The sequence below is a fragment of the Ursus arctos genome, unplaced genomic scaffold, assembly GCF_023065955.2.
Source record: "Ursus arctos isolate Adak ecotype North America unplaced genomic scaffold, UrsArc2.0 scaffold_19, whole genome shotgun sequence".
Lineage (NCBI taxonomy): Eukaryota > Metazoa > Chordata > Mammalia > Carnivora > Ursidae > Ursus > Ursus arctos.
Genome location: NW_026622863.1, coordinates 45,237,077 through 45,260,824, shown reverse-complemented (window position 1 = coordinate 45,260,824; position 23,748 = coordinate 45,237,077). Strand labels below are relative to the sequence as shown.

At 55.8% G+C, this 23,748-nt stretch overlaps 3 protein-coding genes across 9 annotated transcripts; all 3 read right to left on the bottom strand.

Annotated features, from left to right (window-relative positions):
• Positions 1 to 7: 7 nt before the first annotated feature.
• EGLN2 (egl-9 family hypoxia inducible factor 2) lies at positions 8 to 7,503 on the bottom strand. Of its 2 annotated transcripts, XM_026482248.4 has the most exons (5): positions 6,667 to 7,503; positions 1,743 to 1,862; positions 1,212 to 1,348; positions 924 to 991; positions 8 to 664 (listed from the first exon to the last, which is right to left on the bottom strand). In XM_026482248.4, the coding sequence occupies exons 1-5, from the start codon at positions 7,501 to 7,503 to the stop codon at positions 609 to 611; spliced, it is 1,218 nt and encodes a 405-aa protein (XP_026338033.1). In that variant the 3' UTR covers positions 8 to 608. The 2 variants fall into 2 exon arrangements, with proteins under 2 accessions (XP_026338033.1, XP_057170389.1); XM_057314406.1 differs by having other exon boundaries at positions 8 to 991.
• Positions 7,504 to 7,654: 151 nt separating this feature from the next.
• RAB4B (RAB4B, member RAS oncogene family) lies at positions 7,655 to 18,838 on the bottom strand. Of its 3 annotated transcripts, none has more exons than XM_044378075.3 (8): positions 18,672 to 18,838; positions 17,429 to 17,509; positions 17,099 to 17,213; positions 15,656 to 15,718; positions 15,413 to 15,567; positions 14,263 to 14,358; positions 14,020 to 14,152; positions 7,655 to 7,739 (listed from the first exon to the last, which is right to left on the bottom strand). In XM_044378075.3, the coding sequence occupies exons 1-7, from the start codon at positions 18,685 to 18,687 to the stop codon at positions 14,037 to 14,039; spliced, it is 642 nt and encodes a 213-aa protein (XP_044234010.1). In that variant the 5' UTR covers positions 18,688 to 18,838; the 3' UTR covers positions 7,655 to 7,739; positions 14,020 to 14,036. The 3 variants fall into 3 exon arrangements, with proteins under 3 accessions (XP_044234010.1, XP_057170391.1, XP_026338035.1); XM_057314408.1 differs by lacking the exon at positions 7,655 to 7,739 and adding an exon at positions 10,332 to 12,547; XM_026482250.4 differs by lacking the exon at positions 7,655 to 7,739 and adding an exon at positions 10,332 to 10,705 and having other exon boundaries at positions 18,672 to 18,837.
• A 779-nt stretch (positions 18,839 to 19,617) lies between these two features.
• MIA (MIA SH3 domain containing) lies at positions 19,618 to 23,741 on the bottom strand. 4 transcript variants are annotated; one of them, XM_026482254.4, is made up of 5 exons: positions 21,702 to 23,741; positions 20,855 to 20,926; positions 20,635 to 20,768; positions 20,046 to 20,156; positions 19,618 to 19,714 (listed from the first exon to the last, which is right to left on the bottom strand). In XM_026482254.4, exons 1-5 carry the CDS (start codon positions 21,793 to 21,795, stop codon positions 19,691 to 19,693), a joined length of 435 nt encoding a protein of 144 aa, XP_026338039.1. In that variant the 5' UTR covers positions 21,796 to 23,741; the 3' UTR covers positions 19,618 to 19,690. The 4 variants fall into 4 exon arrangements, with proteins under 4 accessions (XP_026338039.1, XP_026338040.1, XP_026338036.1 ...); XM_026482255.4 differs by having other exon boundaries at positions 20,855 to 23,741; XM_026482251.4 differs by having other exon boundaries at positions 19,618 to 20,156.
• Positions 23,742 to 23,748: the final 7 nt, after the last annotated feature.

Genomic DNA, 23,748 nt, shown 5'->3' with positions numbered 1-23,748 from the left:
GCAGATGTTTGCAGCTCTGAGGTAAACTTTTACTTCTTTCTTGGCTGACAGGACTCTTCACGCCCATGCTCCTCCCAGCACCTTTTCTCCTGCCCACACAGTGGCAGCCTAGTCCAGAAGGTGCCATGGCCACAGGGCTTGGGGAGTCCCCTCACATTCCAGGCTGGAGGCGTGGGGGCCTTAGGGAAACCGTCCCCCCAACAAACCTTTGCCAGCAAGAGGCCATGACATCCCCAACCCCTCATCCTGCATCCTGGTGGGAGGTGGCAATGCCTCCTTCCAACTCTCCACGTCTGAGAGGAGCACAACCAGACAGGGCAAGCCGCAGGGCCCCAGCTCCAGTGATGTCAGCTCCCGGCAATGGCCCCTGCCCAGATCGCAACCCCAGCCCCCATCACAGGGCAGCAGAGGTCTCTCCTCCTCCTTGGTCCTCAGCGTCAGACGGAGCCCTCCACACCAGGCAGGACAGAGGCAAAGCTGGAAGCAGCAGCGGTGGCAGAAAAGGAGCAGGCACCCAGACTGGTGGGCTGCTGCGCCAGCAGCACGGGGCCAAAGGCTCTGCCGAAGTCAGGGCAAGCTGTCTGTCCATGCAGCTCTGGGGCTGGCCACTAGGTGGGCGTAGTCGGCTGTGACACAGGTACTTGGACACCTTTCTGTCCGGATGCTAGGGGTGAGACAAGAGGAGACAGGGAGTCATCAGGGAAGGGACACAGAAGCCAAGAAAAACATGGGAAGATGGAGGAGAGGACCGCATGCTGGGGCTACCAGGAGAGAGGGCCGTCGAGGGAAGATGGCCAGAGGAGAGAAAAAAGGAGTCGCAAAATTTAGGAAGAGATTGACAAGGTGGATAAGGGGACTTGAGGCCTTGTGAGGTACATGGAATAGGAAGGGTTTGAGAGGGGTGATGTTTGGGAAGCAGGTACCTAGCTGATACTTGTCTTTGGCTGCTGCCCGCTCCTTAGCATCAAAATACCAGACAGTGATGGCGTACCTGGGGATCAGAGCAGCCCCGAAGGGCAGTTAGACATCACTTTTCTTCAATTCCAGCCACCACATCCACAATGACACTGCAGTCCACCCTTCCGAGCCTGGTTCTGTTCCCACCTAGTCCCCTCTAAGCTCTTCACATCCTAGCCCTTCCTGGGGTCTGACAAGACTTTGTTGGCACAGTGCAGGACACCTGAGCCCACCCCCGCAAATATCGGTCATACCTGGTGGCATAAGCTGGTTTCACCTCGTGGGGGTTCCGCCGATCAGACCAGAAAATAAGCAACCGATCAAAGAGGGGCTCGATGTTGGCAACCACAGGGCGGCCCTCAGGGAAGATCTGCAGCAGGCCGCCATGCACCTGAGGGCAGGCCAGAGGGTGAGGCAAGAGGCTGGCGGGTCCAGCCTGAAGCCTCTGCCTTGCATCACCCCACCCTCCGGAGCCTGCGCTCTGATATGGCGGCTGCACATATCCCTCCCTCCCACCACTCAGCCTCTTAGAGTGAATGAATGACAGCCCAGAGTCTGCATCACCATGGAGCCAGGCAGAAAGCTACAGAAGACAGGAGATGGGACGGGGGGGGGGGGGGGGACGGACGGACGGGGCGGGGGACGGGACGGGACACAGACGGACAGGACTGCACTGCCCTGATGTGGGCTGAGAAGAGGAACCGAAGGATGTTAGAAGCTGAGCTGGGAATGTAAAATGGCGTGGATGCAGCCGCCTCACCCCCACCCTCACCGTCACCCCCTACCTTGACATCCCAGTTCTGATTCAGGTAATAGATACAGGTGATGCAGCGCCCATCGCCGTGGGGATTGTCGACATGCCTCACGTACCCCAGCCCGTTGCCTGGGTAACACGCCACCATGGCCTGGCAGAGACAGATGGAGTGGGCTTAGGGGGCGAGGCAGGGATATTTGGGGAAGCAACCATTACCTCCTCTTTCTCACCCCTCCTGGCCCCTCGTCTCTCCCCGGACTTCTCCAAGGGCTCCAGCCCCCAGACCTCCTTGTCAGCCAAGCCACCAACTGTCAGAAGCCTCAGCCCTTGGGCCCTGATAGCCCACTCCCCATACACACATGCCCAGAGCCTGGTACCCATATGGGGCTCAATGAATAACTAAGAGTTTTGTTTTTTTAAGGATAACCTGACCCTCACCCCCACCCCCACCAGACCTTTCAGAATAAAACCAATTTACATGTTTTCTGGTATGGAGGGATGTGGCCTCACAGCACTGCACGAGGGGTTCTTGACCTTGGCTTCAGCATGGAATCACCTGGGATGCTGATGCCCAGGCCCATCTCAGAGGTTCCAAAATACTTGGTCTAAGGTGGAGCCTGGCATTTGTAAAGGTTCCCCCAAATAATTCTAATGTGCAGCAATGTTGAGAACTGATGTTCTTGACTACAAAGAACCCCCACTAAACAAATGCTGTGTTTCCTACACATATGAACAAGTACCAAAGCCCTGAGTGTGACTAGATCCTGAGCTCCAGCCCCTACTCCAAGGATAGCCTGCTGGGTAGCCCTTGACAGTCCCATCACCTGAATGGGCCTCAACGGCCTCATCCGTTAAACAGGCTAATAAACACCTCCTGTTTACAGACCTGGTGATTCCTGGCCCCCAAAGACCTTGGCTTCTGTCTATACAGCTCTAGCCAAGGGTTCTGATCTCCTCTCCCTGGTGGCTGCTGTCCCCCTTGACCATGTGGAGGTCTCGGCCCCAGCTGCTCCGGGACCTGTTTCACATCAGGGAGCTGACAGAAAAGTGGATGTGGAGCGAGGGAAAGGGCCCATGCGTTCCTTCAGACCTAACTCCCAGGTTCAAGGCCCAGTGCTACCACACCAGCTGTAACATCGGGCAGGAGACTTCACTTCCTGTCTCAGGTTCCTCATCTGTGAAATGGAGCTGATAAACTACTTCACAGGCAGTGTGGGAATTGAAGAAGACAAATGGAGGGCACCAAGCATAATGCCTGCCACGTGATGGAAAGCCGAGGCACAGACTGAAATGACATTAAAAAACAAAGTCCCTGTCCTACTCTTTGCCCAGAGCCACTTGGGAGGGCTGCATAAGGCAAACAGGGGAGTACTGGCATGCAGACCCTCCAGCTCCTTGGACCACGTGTCTTGATACCTTGACCCACACTCATTCCAGGCCAGAGACGGCCACCTGCTGCTCCCCACTAACGCTCAGCTACACCTGTGGGCCACAGCCCCAAAACACAGCCGGGGATAAACATTCCTGATCAAAAAGATGGGCATCTGCTGCCAAACAGGAGGCCGGCCTAGCACTCCCAGGCCAGCCAGCTTGACTCAATCTTCAGCCTGCTTCCAACACGTTACTCCCCAGTCCCACCCCCACCACAAGCGGTGGGCAGCTCTGCATTAAACCTGTGTGTGTACCCGAAGCACCACAGCACCCGCCCCGGGAACGAGGCCAGGAGGGCTGCAGCCGGGAGAGGCCACCCAGCAGTGGAGAGCCATGCTTCTCTGGCCGCACCGGGGCAAGACCTTGGCCCCCACCCGCACCCCCAGGTTCAGGAGAACCTTCTTTGCACTGTTCACTCACTACAAACGGGTCAGTGCCTTGAGCAACCACCTCACTGGGAGAAAAGAACGTGGCTAAGCCCAGGTGGCTGCAATCCGTGAATCACTGATGAAGGACGGGCAACCCCTCCCAGATAGAATCCAAGCAAAGATTCTGCTGGTTCTGCACAAAGATGGGGTGGGGACAGGGGTCCAGTGCTGCAGCCTCTTTCCCACAATCCATCTCCACACAGCGGCCAGAGACCCTTTCCTCCAGCTCTTCATTGCTCAAATCCCTTCAAGACCCCCACCACACCCCGAGAAAATACAAAACATCAATTTCGTATTTTCACAGCCTCAGCCCCCAAGGTCACCAATCTCAACTACTATTGCCTTCACTCTGCCCCAGCCTCTCAGGCCTCCTGACTGCCCTCTGACCAGTCCAGGCTCATGCACAAGGCCTCTGCCCCTGCCTGGAACACACCTCCCCTGGTCCTCCTTGTTATTCACATCTCAGATCAAAGGGCACCTTGAGTACTCCAGCTGAAGGCATCTAGGCTGATTTTCCATTCCACCCCTCTCAAGGTGAGATCAGTCCAGGTACTTGTTTACCTAGTACTAGTCCAACGGGCAGTACCGTGGAAGCCCCTGGGGCCAGGCGTGTCTCCCTAGCACCCAAGCAGTAGCTGCTTACGGAAAGCACTCCTCTGGGTCTCAGGGCCTCCGCTGCGTCCTGCCCTGCACATCCTCACACAGGGTCTCCCACTATGCAGGCAGGGACAGCGTCTGTGTTCTGGCGCAGAATGGGAGTCATGCATGAAGGCTAGGCACAGAAACAAGCCCTTTAAACTCCCATCAATCCCCCACATACACACCTTGGTGCGGAGGGGGGCATCCTCTGGCCCCAGAGAAGCACCTACTTCCTGCCCCCACAAAGGAAAGGGACTACAAGCAGAATGACATGGAAGCCCACTCTTCACCCTGCCATCTCAGGGAATGGGCAGCTAGTATCAGAGCCAGGAGACTAAAGAATTAAAGACTATTGGTGACAATGTGCCAAAAGCCCCAACACCCACACCACACACACACACACACACACACACACACACACACACACACAGTATGTTTGAATCTGGGGACTGAGCCAATGACAGCAGGCCCCACCTCCAAGCTGCTCTTAAAGGGGCAACCAAGCAAGCCAGGCCCCCCCTGTGGTCCCCTATGGTTGTCCTTGATGCCAATGGGAGTCAACTCTTTCCCACCTGCAGGTCAGCTGAGCAGAGGGACTAGAGACAGCTAGAAGAGAACACAGGAGCTCCATTCAGGAATGACCAACAGGCAGGTTGTTGCTGGCCCCAGCCACACTGGTGATCTGCCCCCACCACCTCTGTGATCACCCACCTCAGCACCCCACACTCTTATTTCAGAGCCTGGGGGGAGGAGTCCAGAGGTGGTCGTTGAAGGTGGGGAAGCCTGGAGTGGGCGTCTCACCAGGGTGGGGGGAGGGGGGGTCTGAGAACTCCCATGATTGGGTTGGCTCCTCCCTCCCTTCTCAGTCTAGCCAGGTTTGTTCTTACCTCCCAGGACAACAGAAATCACCCAGAGCTAAAACAGTCCCAACACCCCGAACCCCCAGTCTTCGCTAGGGCCCTGCCCCCAACCACATCCCAAGGCACCAAAGGGGAAGACATCTGCTCACTCTACTTTGCCCTCCCCTCCTAAAACTGCCAAAGACTAGCTGGGGACTTGACTGATTTTCTTATCCCATGGATGAGCAAACTGAGTCTGAGGAAAGCATGCTGCCCTGGGCCATTCAGTTCTCACGACTCTCCTCAAACTCCCTCCTGCAAGGATGGGTGACCTGGGGTGAAGATGCTGAGCACCTTGTGGCCAGGGAGACTCCCTCTCATCTCTCCTGCCTGCACAGGGGCAAAGCCCAGGGAAGGGCCTCCTCTCGCTCTCCAGCTATCAAGTAATGGGAGGGAGGGGGAAGTAGGACAAGTTTAGCTGGGTAGGGGGGGGATGCTGGCCTTGGCCCGAGGGAGCCTGGGTCCCTGAGCCAGCTCCACCCGGAGACAGAAGCTGCACAGAGGCAGAACCCAAGATGGGATCAGAGGGAAGAGGGAGGAGACATCAGGAGCACAGCCTCATGCCCGCAGGGAAGCAAACAGCCCTGCCATCACCCAGGCATCACTGGTGTGCAGTAGGCACTCCCTACGGGGACTTAGCCAAATGACACTAGCCTTGGACTCAAGGCCAGAGCCCTCCCATCCCTCTATGAGGAGGATTATTGTGTTGGAAGGCCAGAAAAGCCCAAAAGACCACTGTCTTGTGCAGAGCTCCTGACCCTAGGTTCTCGAATGGGCAGCTGGAAGCTGAGGAGGTGCTGATGACTGCCCATAAACTAGACAAATGAGCATTTTTCTTAAAAGAGGGTCTGTGGTTTCAGCAGATTCTTGAAAAAGCCCAGGTTCCAAAAAAAAAAGTGTATTAATAACTACTGTAAAATAAGAAAAAGGTACCAAGAAGGGACACAGAACAGAGAATCAAGGGAACAGATCAGAACCGACAAGAATACAGTGGTGGACATACAAGAAGGATACAGGACAGGCATTAGGATGGGGAAGCACAGGAAAGATGAAGGACAGGACACACACACCCCCACGCCAGTACACAGGCACCCAGTGCCACCCTCAGGAAGCTGTCCTGCCCACAGATGCCACAGTATGGCACAGGGGAGTACAATGTAGTCCAGCGCCAAGAGCAGTGGGCAGCACCTCCTCCCTCAGCCCGGCACGGGCCTCACCACTGCCACCCTCCCCACTCTGCCTCCTGGTTCTCCTGCCTGGGAGACAGAATGGACAGACCAGAGGACAGACCAAAGACAGGCAACTGAAAGGACAGACAAGACAGAGGTGGATAAAAAAGAGGCAAACAGGGAAAGAGAAAGTGCACAGACCCCCAAAATCCTCACAGTAGGGAGAGCCCAAATCAAACTCCAAGACCAACGCTCACTCCACTGGAGCTGCCTACATCCTTCTGTGACCCCAGAAGCCTATCTCCAAGGGCACCGATACTCAGAGCACCAAGTATCCAACAAGCGGGTGCTGGGGGGGCCCCCTCCATGCAAGGCCCTTACAGCCTTACCTTGGTGCGCCCATTGATGACGTAGCCACCCAGGCGCCCAGCGCAGTGGCGAATCACAGCATCCACGTGGGCCATGAGGACCCCGATGCTTCGGCAGCCCGGCTCATGGCCTTCCACCCAGGCAATCTGGTCCCCACGAATGCTGCGTGGCGGGATAGCCCGCTGGCTCACCAGCTGCCCGTCACGCAGGCGCCCGCTCCGCTTCAGGGCCTCCACCTCGGCCAGCACGCAGCCACCCAGTGCCGCCCCAAGGAAGCTGTCCTTGACACAGATGCCGTAGTACCGCATGCAGGGCACGATATAGTCCAGGGCCAGGCGCTCAGGCGCGGTGGGCAGCACCTCCTCCCTCGGCCCCACGCTGGCCTCGCCATTGCCACTGCTGCAGCCCATGCTGCCCTCCCCTTCAGCCTCTGCCTCCTGGTTCTCCTGCCTGGCCCAGGACCGCTTGCTGGGTGCTGGGGCATCCCCACCATCCTCTGCCCACTTCCGTTTGGGGGCCTCAGGCCGGGCGCCCTGGGCCGCCAGTCGCTGGCACCCCTTGGTGACCAGTGCTGCAGCGCCCTCACTCTGCAGTGGGTGCAGCTCACCACCATCCTGCCCGCAGATGCCCTCCCGCAGGGGGCTGGCTGTCGTGGAGGTGGCTGTGGCCCTGGGGGTCCCACTCCCCGCGGAGGCCTCACCAGGTGCTCCTGGGCGGTGGTAGGAGGGAAGCAGGGGACAGGGCAGGTAACTCTCCACCCCCATCCTGGCCCGACCAGGCTCCAAGGGCTCTGACACAGAACCCGGCAACTGAGGGAGAGCCTGACTCAGGGGCTGCGGCTGGCACGGGCTGTCCATGGCAGCAGCGTCTTCATCCCCCGGGCATGGAGGGCACGGCCCGGGCCCATGGTGCCACCCTCCTCCGCCTCCGCCTCCTCCACTTGATGCAGCTGGGGGCCGGGGCGGCTGAGCCTGGCGTAAGGCAGGGTGAGGCAGGGCAGGCAGCAGAGGCTCTTCTCACACCCTGGGGGTGCTCGCTGGTCCCCAAGTCCTCTGCTGCCCCTAAGGGCTTGGGAAAGGACCCGTCAGGGTGGCTGAAGGGGGAGAAAGAAAAAAAAGAAAGTGAGAAGAGCTAGAGGCACTCCGACCGGGGCAGGGGGTGAGGGGTGGCAGGGGCAGTAAAGAGGAAGACAGATTTGGCTACACAGTCCCCCAAAACGCAAGGCCACGTTGGGGAGAAGACCATGGGAATTGTGGGGGGGGGGAGCAATCAAGAAGAGAAGAGGCAGTGAGGGAGGCAGTAGGAGGAGTGAGGCTGGGGAGATGACCCGAAGACACAGGGCTGCGGTGGGGGCTGCGGGAGAGCATCCTCGGACAGACACAGCGAACAGAAAGAACAGAGGAGGCCTGAAGTAGAAAAGGAATGCCGGAGCAGTGGGCAGCGGGAGATCTGCCTGGGGACTCCAGAGACACACGGCGGGAACGGGGGAGGGGGGATCCACAAGCAGAGCAAACAGGGGAGCCCAAAGACAAAGAGAATGGGGGGCCCAGAGACGGAAAAACCGACCGGGGAGAAGCTGGGAGGGCGGGCCTGAGACAGCCGGACAGAACGGGGCGGAGGGGTCAACCTAAGCCCAACGGGAGGAAGCCAGCCGGCGGCTGACACACACCCAGACGGAAGGGAGGGCCTAAGACAGACAGACAGACGGAAGGCAGCCGCGGGAGGAGGGTCCACGGCGACGAGGGGAAGGGCGGGGGAGGATTCACGCACTCGGGGACAGGACGGGAGAAGGCGGCCCCTCCCAAGCCCCTTCGGTGTGGGCCTCCCGGCTCGGGGCTCTGTAGGCCACAGAGGCCGGGCCTAGGGACGGCTCGGACCCCGCGCCCCCCACCTCGGCTGGCGCGCGCTCCCCGCCCCCACCCCAACCCCCCAACGGCCGGCACTCAACGTGCTCGACGCGTTCCCTCCCCCACGCCCTACCCCCACCCTTCCCTCCCCGGGGTCGCCGCGCTCCGCCACGCCGGGCAGGCGCGCGCCCTCACAACCCGCCGGCTCGCGCCAGTGCCCGGGCTCGAGCGCCTTCTTCGCCCCGTTCCCTTCCCTCCCCGAGCTCTCCTCACCGAGCTTTTTCCTCCGGCCTCGGCGCCGTCGTTTGTGCCAGCCGCCCAGCGCCGCACAGCGCGCCATACCCCGCCCCCACCTCCCGCGACGCTCCGCCCCCGCCTCGCCCGGTGGGCACGTGACCGCGCCCGCGGAGGAGACGGTGCGTGCGCAGGCGCGAGCTGCGCGGGGCGGTGCAAGGAAGTTCAGAACACACCCCCTCGAGATTGGGGAAATGGGTCGGTCGCTAACGTGAGGCTCATTTGCATACTGTACTCCGCCCCTTATGGGCGAGAGGAGGAAGACTGTTAGAAAGGGCTGGATCCGGGAGGGGTGGGGGGAGTTCAGCAGTTAGGCCAGCGACGTGTGAGGGGCATGCAAACAATTAGCATAGGCCGGCCCACCCTCTCAGAGTCCCTAGCCCCGGAGAGTGACGCGTACCCGGGCCGGACAGCGGCATGCAAATGATGTTATTTACATGGACAGCCCCGCGTTCTCGAAGCCCAAGAACAGGACAGTGAGAGAGAAATGTCTGCGCAGTTAGTTGAGAAATGTATGTAAATGCGCAAATTAGTAAGTAATTTACCTAAGTACTTTCTGTGACGGAGGGAAAAAAGTGCGGAACGTCCCTCAGAGAGGAAGACAGACTGGAAGGGATGCCACAGTATGACCCGCTCCACCCTGCCCTTTCGGGACAATTGTGGTACTCTGAATAAAGCGACCTAGTAAAGCTACTCAGAGTACGCAGAGAAGACATTTATCTAACAGCCTCGGGTCTAAGAACATTTTTGGGTGACCCAGCCTGGAAGGACTATGCAGATGCAGTCATTTAAATGCCTCGCTCCTCCACCGTCGCCAGGGCGTGAGTGGGGGCGCTCAGAGGCTCAGGCCTACCCTGTGGATGGGCTAGTGCTGACTTGAGGATGGCAGAGAAGTTGGGGGTGGCATGAGGGGGCTGCACCTGTCCCTGGCAGAGTACTTGTATTGTCAGTTCACCAGGACACAAAGAGATAGACACCCGTTGCAAGTATGCACAAGTCAGTTGCACAAAGGCCTACAAAGTTCTCGGGGGCATACTCAGGGTTTATGGTCACACGCAGCTGTATCAAGGGTGCCAAATTCACACAAGACAAACACAGACCTCAGGGGCATAAATGCACAGTCACACATGCAACAGTCAGACGCTGCCTGGGGTCTCCAAGCATCAAAGATGCATGGAGATCACCTATAGGCCCGAATTTTCATTCCCTGGCCTTGGTCCCAAACACCACCAGCCTCATGGATGCAATCGCCAAGGACACAAAGTAGTCACAAGCAACAGTGTCACACTAACAATCAGCACATATTCACACACACATCACAAACACAGGCCATCAGTGCTACACAGGTGGGCCTCCAGCATGCCTTGTCACAACACTGGCAGTTACAGACTCCCTCCACAACACCACCTGAGTCATGGTGTCCCCTCCACACCATATCCAATCCAGAAACATGACCCCCACACACCATGACACATGGTTCTTCCATCAGGGACCTCTTCTGTCTCCCCTCCCTCCCCATCACCCCAAAATAAGAGAGGCCAAGACACAGGTGTAAACAATGCTTTATGGGGGTGGAGTGGGGACGGGACAGGCCTCCGGGCAATAAATAACACGTACTCGCAATGGCAGGGAGCTGGGGCCAAATGCCCTGGTCTCAGGCTTTGGGAACTCTTCGAGTATGGTTAGGGGTTCCGGGGGGACAGGGGTTAGCCAAGACAGAGGAAGCAGCAGCAGGTACGGATTCCCCCTTCCCCCATGGCTCAGTCTTGCCCCTCAGCCAGGCCCCACTAGGCCAGGGAAGGGGGATAGGTGGCGGGGCAGCTTCTCTGGGGCCAGGACAGGTGAGGGGCTCGGCCTCCCAGGGCCTGGGTCTGGGCCCTGGCCAGAAGGGCAGGGCTGGTCCTGGAGAACGGGTGAGCTGAAAGAAAAGTGTGTGGTGAACTAAAGGGACCCTGGGTCAGCCTGGCTGGTGTCTCTGTCTCATTTCTGGGTATCTTCCTGCCCTCCTATCTGTGTTTGTCTGTCCATAGCTTCCTCTTTCTTCCAGAGTTTCTACACTGTCTGATTCTCTATTTCTTGTCTGCAGGTAATTTGGGGCTGTCTCTCTGAGGGTACTTGCATATCTCCCTGTTTGTCTCAGAGGGCTGACCCCTTAAGTCTGCAGAGGGGTATCTCAGTATCTAAATTTCACGTCCCCACCTTGGTATCTCTGTGTCCCTCTTGTTCCTGGATCACCCTAGCTCATTCCAGTGTTTTCCAAACTGAGGAGACACCTTCAGTTAGTGGTTGTTGCTTCAGCTACAGATAGCATTACCTGGGAGCTTCTAGAAATCTGGAAATCACTTCAGAATCTCTGGGGGTGAGGCCCAGGCATCAGACTCTTTTAAAGCTCTCCAGGTGATTTCAATGGGCAGCACTGCATTAGTGGGTTGGGAAATCAGTGTGGTGGGCCTTGGCCAATTTTTCAATGAAACAGAATAAAATAGAATAGAAAATATCAGAGGGATGGGGCGCCTGGGTGGCACAGCGGTTAAGCGTCTGCCTTCGGCTCAGGGCGTGATCCCAGCGTTGTGGGATCGAGCCCCACATCAGGCTCCTCCACTATGAGCCTGCTTCTTCCTCTCCCACTCCCCCTGCTTGTGTTCCCTCTCTCGCTGGCTGTCTCTCTCTCTGTCAAATAAATAAATAAAATCTTTTAAAAAAAAAAAAAAAAGAAAAGAAAATATCAGAGGGGTATTGGTCATGTCATAAGAGTATCGGTCCATACCGACAGCAAGCAGATTGGTGTGTGTCAGAGGCTGGGGATGGGGGGTGGGAATGGGGAGTGATTGCTTAATGAATATGGGGTTTCCTTAGGGCAATGAAAATGTTTTGGAACATTTTCATGGCTAATGTATGCCATGTGAATTTCACCTAGATAAATAACAAAAAACAAAGAATATTGGTGCTATAAAAATGTTTCAGCTTTATGTGTGTGTAACTGCATCAGACTGAGATGCGTAAAATGTATTTTCTCCTACAGATTGCAGTCAACAAGGTTTGAAAAAGCACTGTCTCATTACCTTTGATTCACTGAAGGCAAACTCTGAAACGGACACTATCCTAAGTCCTCAGGTGAATACACACCCATCCATTTCTACGCAGCCCAGACTCTTTAAAATGGATAGTAAAAAGAAAAATAATAACCAGCCCTCATTTCTTCACTAAGCGTCAGCCCCTCTGCTAAGGACTTTACATGAATTAATGTAATTAATCTTCTCGACACCCAGAGGAGGTAGGTACTATTATTAGCCCCAATTCTACAGGTAAGGAAACCAAGAACCCAGAGTGATTAAGTAATTTGCCCAGAGTCACGCAAGTAGGAAGTGACAAGTCAGAGTTCAAACCCAGGCAGCCCAGCTCTGGAATCTCTGACCTGTCACCTCCTTCCCTTCCAGATGGGGAAGACAAACACAATAATGTTCAAGTGTTCAGAGCTGAATGCTTTAAAAAGTAGGGGGCAGCTGTGAGACCAGCCGGCTAGAGGTAGTGACCCCAACTGGGAAGCTGATAAAGGTATCCTGCAGGAAGAATCATTCTAGCAAAGACCAGATGATGAGGGGCAGTTGGCGGAAGAAAGGAGGCTGGAGGACAGGCACGCCGAGCCGAGGCACAGCAGATGCGGAGGCATGGAAGGAAAGAGGGCTGCCTGAAACACTCACCCTTGGCTCCTCTCTCTCAAATGCCATATCCATTCATCAGGAAATCATGTTGGCTCTGCCTTCAAAGTATATCCAAGGTCTGAGCTCTTTTCCCCACAGCCGCCCTGGAGCCGCCAATGGTTGGAAGCCAGGGCGGGGCGGGGGGGAGGGGGGGACGTGAAGCACAGGGGGAACTGGCAAGACATACACACTCTCGAAAAGATGGGGATGGGACCTCATCCTGTAGGACCTTGCAAGCCCAGCAAGGAGTGTGGAAGCAAGGCTTCCTGAAGGAGGGGAAGGAGGGAAGAGAGGGAAGGAACAGTGTTCCTGGCAGAGGGAAGAGCATGAATAAAGACCCAGAGAAACGGGAAGAACTTCAGGGTGGCTGCAGCGGCCTGAGCGGTGGGGAGAGGTGTGAGTTGAGGCAGGTGAGGCTGGCAGGGGTAAACACCAGGCTAGGAGCTTCGGCTCTGTGCCATGGACCCTGGGAGCCATGGGTGGTTTTAAACGGGGGAGGGACAGGATCAGATTGGTGCTTTAGAAAGACCCAGTGGCTACATCAAGAGGGGGCGAGACTGGAGACAGAGACCAGGGAGGATACAAACCTAGCCACGTCTCAGTCCCTCCTCTGCCCGTCCCCCCCCCCCGCCATCTGTCTACCATTGTCTCTCAGTCTGACTCTGCGGTAGTCTCTCACTGGTCTCTCAGCAACCACTCCTGCCTACCGCCCCCCTCCTCTATATGTGGCCAGAGGGATCCTAGGAATACCTGAATCAGGTCCTGTCCCTTCTCTGCTCAGAGCCCTCCCATGGCTCCCATCTGACTACGGATATAACCCAGAACCTCCTCATGGACAGCAAGGCCCTGTCTGCTTTCCACCACCTCTGACTTCTCTCCTGCTCACCTCCCCTGCCCCCCAACACACACACATACTCCACTCCAGCCACACCGGCCTCCATGGACTTACTCAACCAGGCCAGGCATGCCCCTACCTCAGGGCCTTTGCACTGGCTGTTCTCTCTGCCTAGAATACTCATCCCCCAGGGACCCATATGTCCCCCTCATTCCCCTCCTTAAGGTCTTTACCCAAATGTCACCTTTTCAGTGAGGGTTTCCCTCATCACTGAAAATCTCCACTCCTCCCCCCTCCACACTTTCCCTTTATTTTTCTTTATAGCTCTTATCTTCCTAACTACTATATCATTTTCTCATGTGTCTTGTTTATTGCCAGTCTCCTCCCAAGAGCATGTTGGCTCCACGAGGGCAGGGACTGTTTGTTTGGCCCACTGCTTGCACAGGACCTGGCACACAGCAGGCATTCAATAAATATTTGCTGAATTATGAATGGGTGGGTCAGAGATCCAGGGCAGAGAGCTGGTGGCAAGATGGATAGGCCATCCCCGAGGCCAGGACGCTGGCTCCTTTCACTCGACTGTATTTGCATCTTTCTCACTCTTTCTCTCATCGCCCCTCCTTTTCTGTGTCTCTGCTCCATATTCCCCCCTTGCCGGAACCCCACCCCTGTCGTTCCTGGGCCCCAGGCTCCCACCTGGCTCAGCACACGTCTCAGCAGCCACAGGGCTGAGGGGCCACGGCCTGGGCGCTCCGAGGCTGCCTCAGTTGGCGGAGTGAAGCATCCCCGTACTGAATGCCTGAGCCCATCCTCTCGGGGTCGAGCTCGCCTGGGGGGGTGCAGGGGAGAGGTCAGGACTGGTCGCCTGGAGACCCCTGGGCCCTGCCTTCCTCTCCCACTCCCACTCCCACTCCCACTCTGGGCAGTCAGGGGCCTCACCTGAGTCGATTTTATTCAGGATGGTGCGGGCACACTTCAGGAAAGCCTCTTCCACGTTCTCACCCGTGAGGGCACTAGTCTCCAGGAACATCAGCTCTGGGGGACAGGGCCTCGGTCAGTCCCCACCCTCCCCTTGACAATGATCTGCCACCTCTCATTCTGCTCCTCAAGCTTCCACCTCTGCCCTCACTCCAGGCCCTTGCCCTGGGCCCCCCTCCCCAGGTGGTTCCTGCCTGCACACCTCCTCCTCCAAAAAGTCCTCTCTGACCTCCCAGCATGCATCAGGTGCCCTCTCAGCCCCCTGGGCTCCCAAAGCCCCCTGTGCCTCCCCTCTCCCGGCCCTGACCTCTCTGGCCTGTCACTGTCTGGAAAGGGTCCTGTCTCCCTTCCCTACCCACTGGACTGTGAGCCCGTGAGAGCTGGGCCCAGGGTGTCTTTAACGTTATGTCCCCAGCACCATCTAGGACAGGCCCAGGCCCACCACAGTTTGCCCTTTAGCCATGTGACAAGGCCTCACAGAAAGTAAGAGCCAGGACTCAAGCCCACATCTTTCAGGATGGCAAAACATCCTCAAACCTGGAGGTTACCAACTGGAGGAACGACAGACCCTGAGCTATAAGGTGTTTGGCCAACACAGAAGTTCTCAAATGAGTTTATAGTCGCACACCTTTTGATGTGGCTGTCAGTCCGGTCCACACCCCTAATGCTAGTGGCTGCTAACTTGGGGTCTACCCTGTCCTATTTCCCTTATTCACAAAACAGACCTGTCCCCTCGAGCCATCGGAGTTTGCGACCTCCATGTTACACCAACACCCTGCACTGGTTGAAGGCTTCTTAGCAGCCAACATTAACCAAGCGCCCGCTCCCAAGTCCAGGGTGCTGGGGGCTCTCTTGGGACCGACCCCCTTAACCATCATGTACAACGTGAGGCAGAAACACTGTGATTCCCACTTCCCAGATGAGGAAATAGGACCAGAGTGGTCACACAGCTCACATGTGGCAACACTCGCATTTGAACCCAGACCTCTCAATCTCCACATTCCCCTGCTAGGCACAGCTACAGAGAGCCCGGAGGCCCATGGGCCCCAGTGGATGGCCCCTGCTTTTCTGCTGAGCCCCCTTCCCCACTGGCCCACCATAGGGTCCTCACCATTCTCCTGGGCAAAGCGGGAGGCCTCTAGGAAAGTGACCTCGCGCTCGGGGTCCAGGTCTTTCTTGTTGCCACAGAGGATAACCACGATGTTGGGGCTGGCCAGCGTGCGGGCGTCGGTCAGCCAGGCAGCCAGCGAGTTGTACGTCTCCCGGCTATAGAGAAGGGAGAGAGGAAAGAGGGAGGCAGGCACAGGATAGGGGCCCCACCCACGCCCTGCCCCACTCTCCCCGAATCACCCACCTGGTGATGTCATACACCAGCAGGGCTCCAGCCGCCCCTCGGTAGTAACTCCGTGTCACCGACCTGTGAGGCCAGGGGGACCCAGTCACCCCCGAGGCTGGGGTCTGCCCTGAGACTGCCCCCCTCTGCGGAGAGAGACTGGTGGTTCGGAGGCCCCCCCCCTTTACTGCTGGCCCATCCCCCAAAAGCTGGCGGTGGTCTGGTGTCACAATTTCCTTCTCTGCTGGTCTCTCTGCCTCCCTCAATCTCTGTCTCCCTTAGCTGTCTGTCCGCCTGCCTCTGTCGGAGTCTCTCCCTGTCTTTGACTCTCTCTGTGTCCCTGTCTTTATCTCTTCATTGGCCTGTGTCTTTCTGCCTGTCACTCTGATGTGTGTGTCTCTCATTCCCTAGGTCTATCTCTGTCGCTCTGCCTGTGGTTCTCTCATCCTCACTCTTGATTTCTCGTGCATTCACTCATTCCTCATTTCCTGCCACCTCCCCTTCGCCCAGTCCTGGCCAGGCGCTCTGCAACTACCTCTGCTCGTCCCTCTCCTGCCATGTCCCAGGGACGCCCTGTTCCCAGGGTGGCAGACTGCGCATCTCGATGTCACCTGTCTGGGTCCCCCTTGAACTCAGGCAGTCATTTCACAAGCATTCACTGAGCACGTACTGCAAACCCAGCACCAGCCGCATACCCTTCGCCCTGTCTCTCTCTCACACAGCGAATCAATGCACCAATATTAACTCAGCAGCTACTATGCCCTGGCCTGGGGCCCACACCTCTCCACGGACTCGATTCCCTCATGTCCCTCCTCTCTCTGTCTCTGTTTCTCACGCTCAGGGTTTCCATGCATCCACCACCTTGTCTACAGCCATTTCCTGAAGGTTCTTTCCAATCTGCCACACACACCCATTTCTCCATCTGTCTGGCTCTGCCTGTCCCACCTCCCGGTTTCTGGCTCTGACCTGTTTCTCTTTGTGTTTCTTTATCACCCTTCCCTTGCTCTTCTCAGTGTCAGTCTTTCTCTGTCCCGTTCAGAGTGTACCTGTTTTCCAGTTTCCCTCTCTTTCAATCTCTCCCTTTCCACGTCTATCCCTTGCCCCCACCCCAAGCGCCTCTCCCTGGGCACAAGTCTCCATCTTTCCAGCCATCTATTGGATGGCCTATATAGGGTCGATCTATTGCAGTCTCTCTAGGGTCTGTGAGTCCCTTCATTATACTCCTTTCTCAACCTCATTTTCCCTCGCTATCCCTGCTTTCTTTCCAGGATCCCTGCTCTCTCTGGCTGAAGGTACCTGTACCCAGTCTCCGTCTCTCTCCCTTGGCCTTGCCTGCCCTCTCAATGTCTCTGTGCTCCTGTTGGATCTCCAAGTGACTGCACACACCTCTCTCTCCCCATCTCCCTCTCCCATTTTCTCTCCTCTCTCCTCTGCCCCCCTCCCTTGGGAGCCCGGCCCACCTACCGAAACCGCTCCTGGCCGGCTGTGTCCCAAATCTGGAGTTTCACAGTCTTCCCACCCACGTTGACCACCCGAGATCCAAACTCCACGCCGATTGTGTGGTTGGAGTCCTGTTTGACTGGGAGTGGGAGGAGAGAAGAGGCAGTGCAGGGGCTCAGAAGATTCCCTGATCCCAGGCCTCCTCAGTCTGTACAAAACCATTCTCGTTGCTGGGGTGACTGAGGCTCAGGGAGGATCTAGCAAACACGAGGGCCAGGCAGCCAGCCCTGCCCCTGCCCCCACCATGCCCACACCCACAGTTCAGTGCTCCCGGGACCACTCCCAGAAACTCACACTTATTCTCAATGAATTGATGAAGGAGACATGATTTGCCAGTTCCTGCACTGCCAATCACCAGGAATTTGAAGAGGAAGTCTGAGCAGATGGAGCCAAGATCAGGGAAACCCGTACGGAGAGAATGATAGAGGGCAAAAGATGGAAACCAAGAGACCGTCACAGTTACAAGGGGACAAACAGACACAGGCAGAAACAGAGCAACAATAACAACAGCAACAGACAATTCTTATACAGTGCTTACCATGTAACGCACAGTTCTAAAGTTCTTTACTACAGCAAGCTCACTTATTCCTCAGAAAAACTCTATGAGGGAGGTATACTAACAAGTATCCCTGTCTTCCAGATAAGGAAAATGAGGCCAGAAAGGTTAACTGGCTTGCCCAGGATCCCATAGCTGGGCAGGGCTGGGATTCGAACCCAGGTCAACTGGCTCCAATGTTCAAAAGCTTAGCTATTACCTTGTTGAAGCCTCTTGAGAAGCCACCTTATCGAGGACCACAGGCTTGCCCTTGCCCCTCACGACTTCACCTCCTACCACCCTGGCCTTCAGTCTATTCCCTGAAAATGGCAAGCTGGTTCCCGCCTCAGGATCTTTGCACTTGTTCCTTCGGCTTTTCCCTACTTGTTGAAGGAATGTGGCTCCTTCTTACTCTTAAACTAGTGCTGTTTCTGCCGCACCCTGTCCTTCCACCTCCTCTTCATCCATTCATCCAGATTTTCCAATTCTGGGTCCCTCCATCCCTCCCTTTACCCAAGGCACTGCCCCTAGTCTCAAGTTTAAGCACCACCCCTTGCCACTAGTCCCTCCCACCACCTAATTCAAGGACAACTCATCCCCAACCACACTGCGGACCTCTCAAGCCACAGCAGTCTCAGGGTCCACAGCATCCCCTTGGGGTTCTCGCAGCCCACCATCCTCAAGCCCTGCCATTCACACAGTCAGCCTCACCCCATCCACTCAGGCTCCGCCCACCCTTTCCCTCACGGCCTGCGCACGTCCATCAAGACGGGCTCCCTCAAATCCCGCCCCAGATCTCTTTAACCTACACACCAGACCCTCAGGCTCCGCCCAAATCGATGGAGCTCAGCCTCGGACCCACTAAACCCCGCCCAGCATCCACTAGGCTCTGCCCCATGCCAGACCCCGCCCCCTGATACATAAGGCCCCGCCCCATTCCCCAAAGGCCGCATCCTCCCCGGGCTCAGACCCCAGACCCCGAATTCGGCCCACCACCCTCACCGTAGGTCTCGGCCATGACTCGGTCGCGGCCGCTTGGGGCCGCAATATGGCGCCGCGGCCGCGCCTGCTCCTCGGCTGGCAGCCGCTCCGCTCCGGCTGCAGCCCCGGCTCCTTCCTACTCCCGGGGCCGGCGCCGCCACTTCCGCCTCCACCCCCCTACGGCGCGACCCGCTAGGGCTGCGGGATACCAGGCCACGCTTCCCAAAGGCAGGGATTGGCGAGCTCGGCGGCCAGGAGGCGGGACAAAAGGCGTGGATTGGCGGCGTGAGAGGGGACGGGCCAAAGGGGGAGGGACCAAGGCGAGCGATTGGCGGAGCAAGTGGGAAGGGACCGTACAGAAATGCTTAGCCGAGCTGAGAAACGGATTTGGTCAGGAGAACGGATGCAGAGTTGAGACTCCGGATTGGGTAGGAGCGGACCTGGGGGCGGGGACATGACTGCAAAGAAGGGGGCATGGACAGAATTGACAGACCCTGAAGAGGAGCAGATATTGAGCTGGCGAGCCCTCTTTCTGACCTCAAAGGCAAGAAAGAGGAAAACTCGGGCGGGGGGAGGATACGTGCAGACTAACTTCCCACCTCCCTTTGCAGATGATCTTCCACGAAAACCTCTATTCTGTGATTTATGTCTTCCTCATGGTCCGATTGACTCATTCCCAATAATTCAACTCCCTCCAATTGGTCTAGAAAGGTCACAACCCACACCCGGGCTGTTCAGGTTATTCCGCCTTCTCATTCGCTGTGTCTAGTATCTACGCTTAGGAGCCCACCTCCGGTACCCAGCATGGAGCGAAGAGCTTTTAATCGGTGGAACTCTGCCTAGCAACCACTGACGTTACCACAGTCAGGGGTCTGACTGGCTAAATTCAGGAACCTGGGGAAGCATTTCCTTTGTTACACCTCCTCCCCGCACCGCCCCCCCCCCGTAAAGACCACAGAGACCGGCAAATTTTGCACTTGGCTGATATATTTGCATAAAGCCGGGAAGAAAAAAACAGCAGGGACAGTGGTAGGCTGAGCTCACTGGCAGAAGAAATCCCATTTCTGAAAAAGAGAAAGGGAAAACAGTGGGGAGAAAACCAGCGGTCACACCACAAAGGATCTAGTGGTTTTAGCAAAGGCTGTAGCGGCAGGGGCCAGGTTTGGCCAAACACGTGCTATGCAAATTAGCCCAGAGCCCCTTAATCTTTGCACCTCTCAATCTGACAGGCACTTAAAAATCACTCCCCATTTTACAGATAAGAAAACTGAGGCAGGAAATTTGTCCCAGCGCACAGAGCTACGCTGCCAGGGAGCCAAAGGCAGAAGCATTTCTGCCATCATCACAACCCCAGGGCCCTCCCTCTCGATCCCTGTCAGCCCCCAAGACACTCACATCTGTCTTCACATCGATTTTGCCAGGTTTCAGAGTCTGGTCCTCACGTACAACACTACTGGGGAAGTAGCCCAGGCGAGCAGCTAAATCTCCATAGTAATCTCCCTGAACCTGGAGAGGAAGAATTCAATGCCGGGGTCTGGGAAGACAGCAAACTCGTTCCTGCTGAAGACCATAGCACTTTTCTTCCTGATCTCCAGATGGCTGGCTCCATCCTTGTCACTCAGATCTCAGCTTACAGTCACTGCGTGCAGGCCCTCCCTGACCACCTGAAGTAGCCCCTGAGTCAGTGTGTATTAATTCTTGGAGGAGCACATATTTGCTGATATCTTTTGATGACTTGTCTCCTTCCATTAGAATAAAAGGGATCATTCGCTGTTGTATCTTCGGGGTCTGGAACAGAGCCTGGCACTACAGTGGGTGCCCCATAATTGCTCAACAAGGTAAAAACCAAGTAGATCACAATACCCCCTCCCTCCTGCCAAACTATTTCAGTCCATCCCCTCAAATCTTCCCTTTGGGAGGAAAATTAGGGTATACTCCCACCCCAGCCCCACATCCTTTCCTCTTCTGTTCTCCCAAGACTCACGCTGCCTCCCCAGAAGAGCCGCCCTCGGCCCTTCAGCTTGGAGAAGACGTACACAACTTGGCCCCTGTGTATGGTCAGGAAACGGCAGTCGGGGGCCATGTAGTCCTGAAGGGCCACGGCCATGGAGATGGGGTCTGGGGAAGGAATAGAAGGGAATGACAGCACCCTCTACACGGGCTGGCAGCCCAAGCCCCCAGGCTCCCCAACCCCCAGCTCTTACAGCTGCATTCCTCATCAGCACACAGCTTGCGGTCAGCCAGCTTGGGCATGGCGCGGCCCCCGACACTAGGCCCTGGGAAGGCAGACAGCAAAACGATGACACCGAGGAACACTGGCAAGCCAGCCATCATGGACTTCGAGCAGGAGAGTGACCGAGGGGGAAATGGGTCTCCAGTTTCCTTCTGCCCTCCCTCTCTCCAGCAACACAAGGAAACCTGTGTTCTCGGTCCAGTCTCCACCCTTAACCAGTTCCAAATTTCTCCCACGACACCTAGAGGTTGCTACCCAGCCAGAACCACTTCAAGGCCAGGGTGAGGGCTGCCTGCCCAAGGAAATGCCCAGATGGGCCCAAGCAGTCCAGGCCACTCCAAGTGAGAGCCACCCCCCTCCCCCTCCACAATCAGAGGCCAGACAGGCAGGCTGAGATATTCAATTCCATCTTCTCTTGAGGCTGCTTGGGTACCTGGGCCCCTCTGCTGCCCCCTCCAAGAACAGAAAACAGGGAGCTAGTACAGAAACTACCTTGGAATTTCCTGTGCTCAGGACAGAACAAGGCAGCCTTTTGATCGCCAGGAACAGCCCCCACTCTCAAGGACCAAGTATTATATGCTGGGTCTTAAGGCTAGCAATGCCCTACCATAATCACTATTTATCTTCATAAGCCACTTCCTGACTGGGTGACCTGGGCTAAGCGATTTCTCTTCTGAGAGCCTCGCCTTACTCCTCTGTAAAATAGGGACCAGGAAAGCTAACCGTTATTTAAAGACCACTCCGCACATAATTTTTATCTTATTAACTCAAATGGACACTCAACATCACCTTAAGAGGGCTGTTATAACCCCACTCACCATGGAAATGGCAGGGGAGAGCCTTCAGAAACTTGCCGAAGGTTAGAGCCAGGAAGCCGAGGGGCCAGATTTGGCTCAGGCCCACACCCATCATTCTCTGAGTATGGAGTTGTCCATTGTCGCCAAAGGTCAGGAGAAAACAGAGGCGGAATTTGAACTCAAGTCTCAACCTCTAAAAACTGCGTCTCCAATAGATCCCCGTGCCAAGGTCACTCTCCTGGGCGGCCATCTCCCGTCCTCGGGCATTCTCACCTTTGGCCTCAAGTTCAAACTTTTGTGAGGGGGAAATGGATTGGGTGTGCATGGACTTGGGGGTGCGGAAGAATTCATCAGCGGCAAGCCTGGACCTCAGCCAACTCCATGCACCCAATACACAGCACCGCCACCATGGATGGGAGAAGGAGCTCTGCTCAGAAGTCACGTCCAATGATAGCCTTTCCTTGATCACCCGGGACCATTCCCAGCCCCGTGGCCCCAGTTGTTTATCAGAACACAGTATTTGCAGTTAGCTTGCCTATTTCGTTTACCACTGCGTGTCTTGTGCCAAGAACAGTATTTAGCACGACAGGTACTTAAGTATTTGCTGAGTTTATAGTGCTTCCTGAGTACCTGGCAGTGGGGGTGCACTGGGGGTAGTGGTGTGTACCAACAAGAAATACCACGGTACTAACATGCAGGAATTTTTCCCTTACACGGGAAGAAAATGAAGCTTGGAGTGGGGACATCAATTGCTCATGGGGAACAGAAAGAAGAAGAAAAACCAGGACCTGTGGCTGCCAGTGTGGTGGGCGAGACATTTCCACTTGCCATTAGCAATAAGACTTGCCTCTTAGCGGAGACAACGATCCCTTTCTCCTTTCAGATCCTACAAGGAGAAAGACTGTATTTGGTGCTGTTAAGTCTTTACCACTGCAAACACTGATGTTCCTCTTTAACAGAAAAGAGCAGAGCAAGAGGCGGCTTGGGCTGAGAGCCTTCACGGAAGATGACCACACAGAATTTAACAGTCTTCTAAGATTTATTTTTGTGGTCAATTTTCTACTTCTGGCAAATGATCTCATTTTTCTGTGTACATGGCCTGAAAAAGGGTCTTAAGCAATATATGTATTTTTGAGTCAATTAAAAAAATGTCCAGAGGCGCATGGGTGGCTCAGTCGGTTAAGCGTCTTGACTTCAGCTCAGGTCATGATCTCAGGGTTCTGAGATCGAGCCCCCTGTTGGACTCCCTACTCAGCAGGGAGTCTGTTTGTCCCTCTTCCTCTGCCCCCTGCAACCCACTGTCTCTCGCTCTCAAATAAATATTTAAAAAAAATTTTTTTTCCGGATCAGGTGTGCAAGAGCCTGCCAAAGAAGGTCCCTCTTTTGATCTCCCCTCTTACCCATAGCTTCAGCCAGATTACATGACTGTCCAATCAGAAACTCCATTTCCTACACTCCCCTGCAGCCAGGGGACTGGAGGATGTGGTTCAGACACCTGCCTGAGGCTCCTGGCTGGCGGGTGGCCAGCACGGAAGATCAGCAGTGTTTGAAGTGGCCATACCCTTTGTGCCTGGTCAGTAGCTTCCCATGTGGGATGGGCACTTCCATCAGCAACAGTGGCGCCTTCCTGAAGTCCAGACTGCAGCGCAATCAGAGACTGCAAGCTTCAACTCCAGAGTCTCAAACCCAGGCTACCACTCCTTCTATCCTTCCAATGAATTCCTGAACACCCAGTTCCCTTCCTTTTCTTCCACAAGTATCTAGTGTGATTTCTCGGGACTGTTGCTATGACAGAGGACATTTGTGTGAAGATTCAAAAAAGGTGAAGAAAAACCTTTCTGGACACTCTATCATGTTAAAAAAAACATACGAATCTACAGAGTGAATAGTGTGCCCTTAAACGTGGCATCCTTGTGTAGTACACAACCTGCCCAACTGGACGTGGCAGCCTGGGTTTCAATTTCCTGCTCTGAATGCTGATTGAGACAAAACAGGCATTTTTCCAAACTAGGAAAGATGCCTGACGCTTAGACAAAGTTACTACACTATTCTCTGTTTTCCCAAGGTT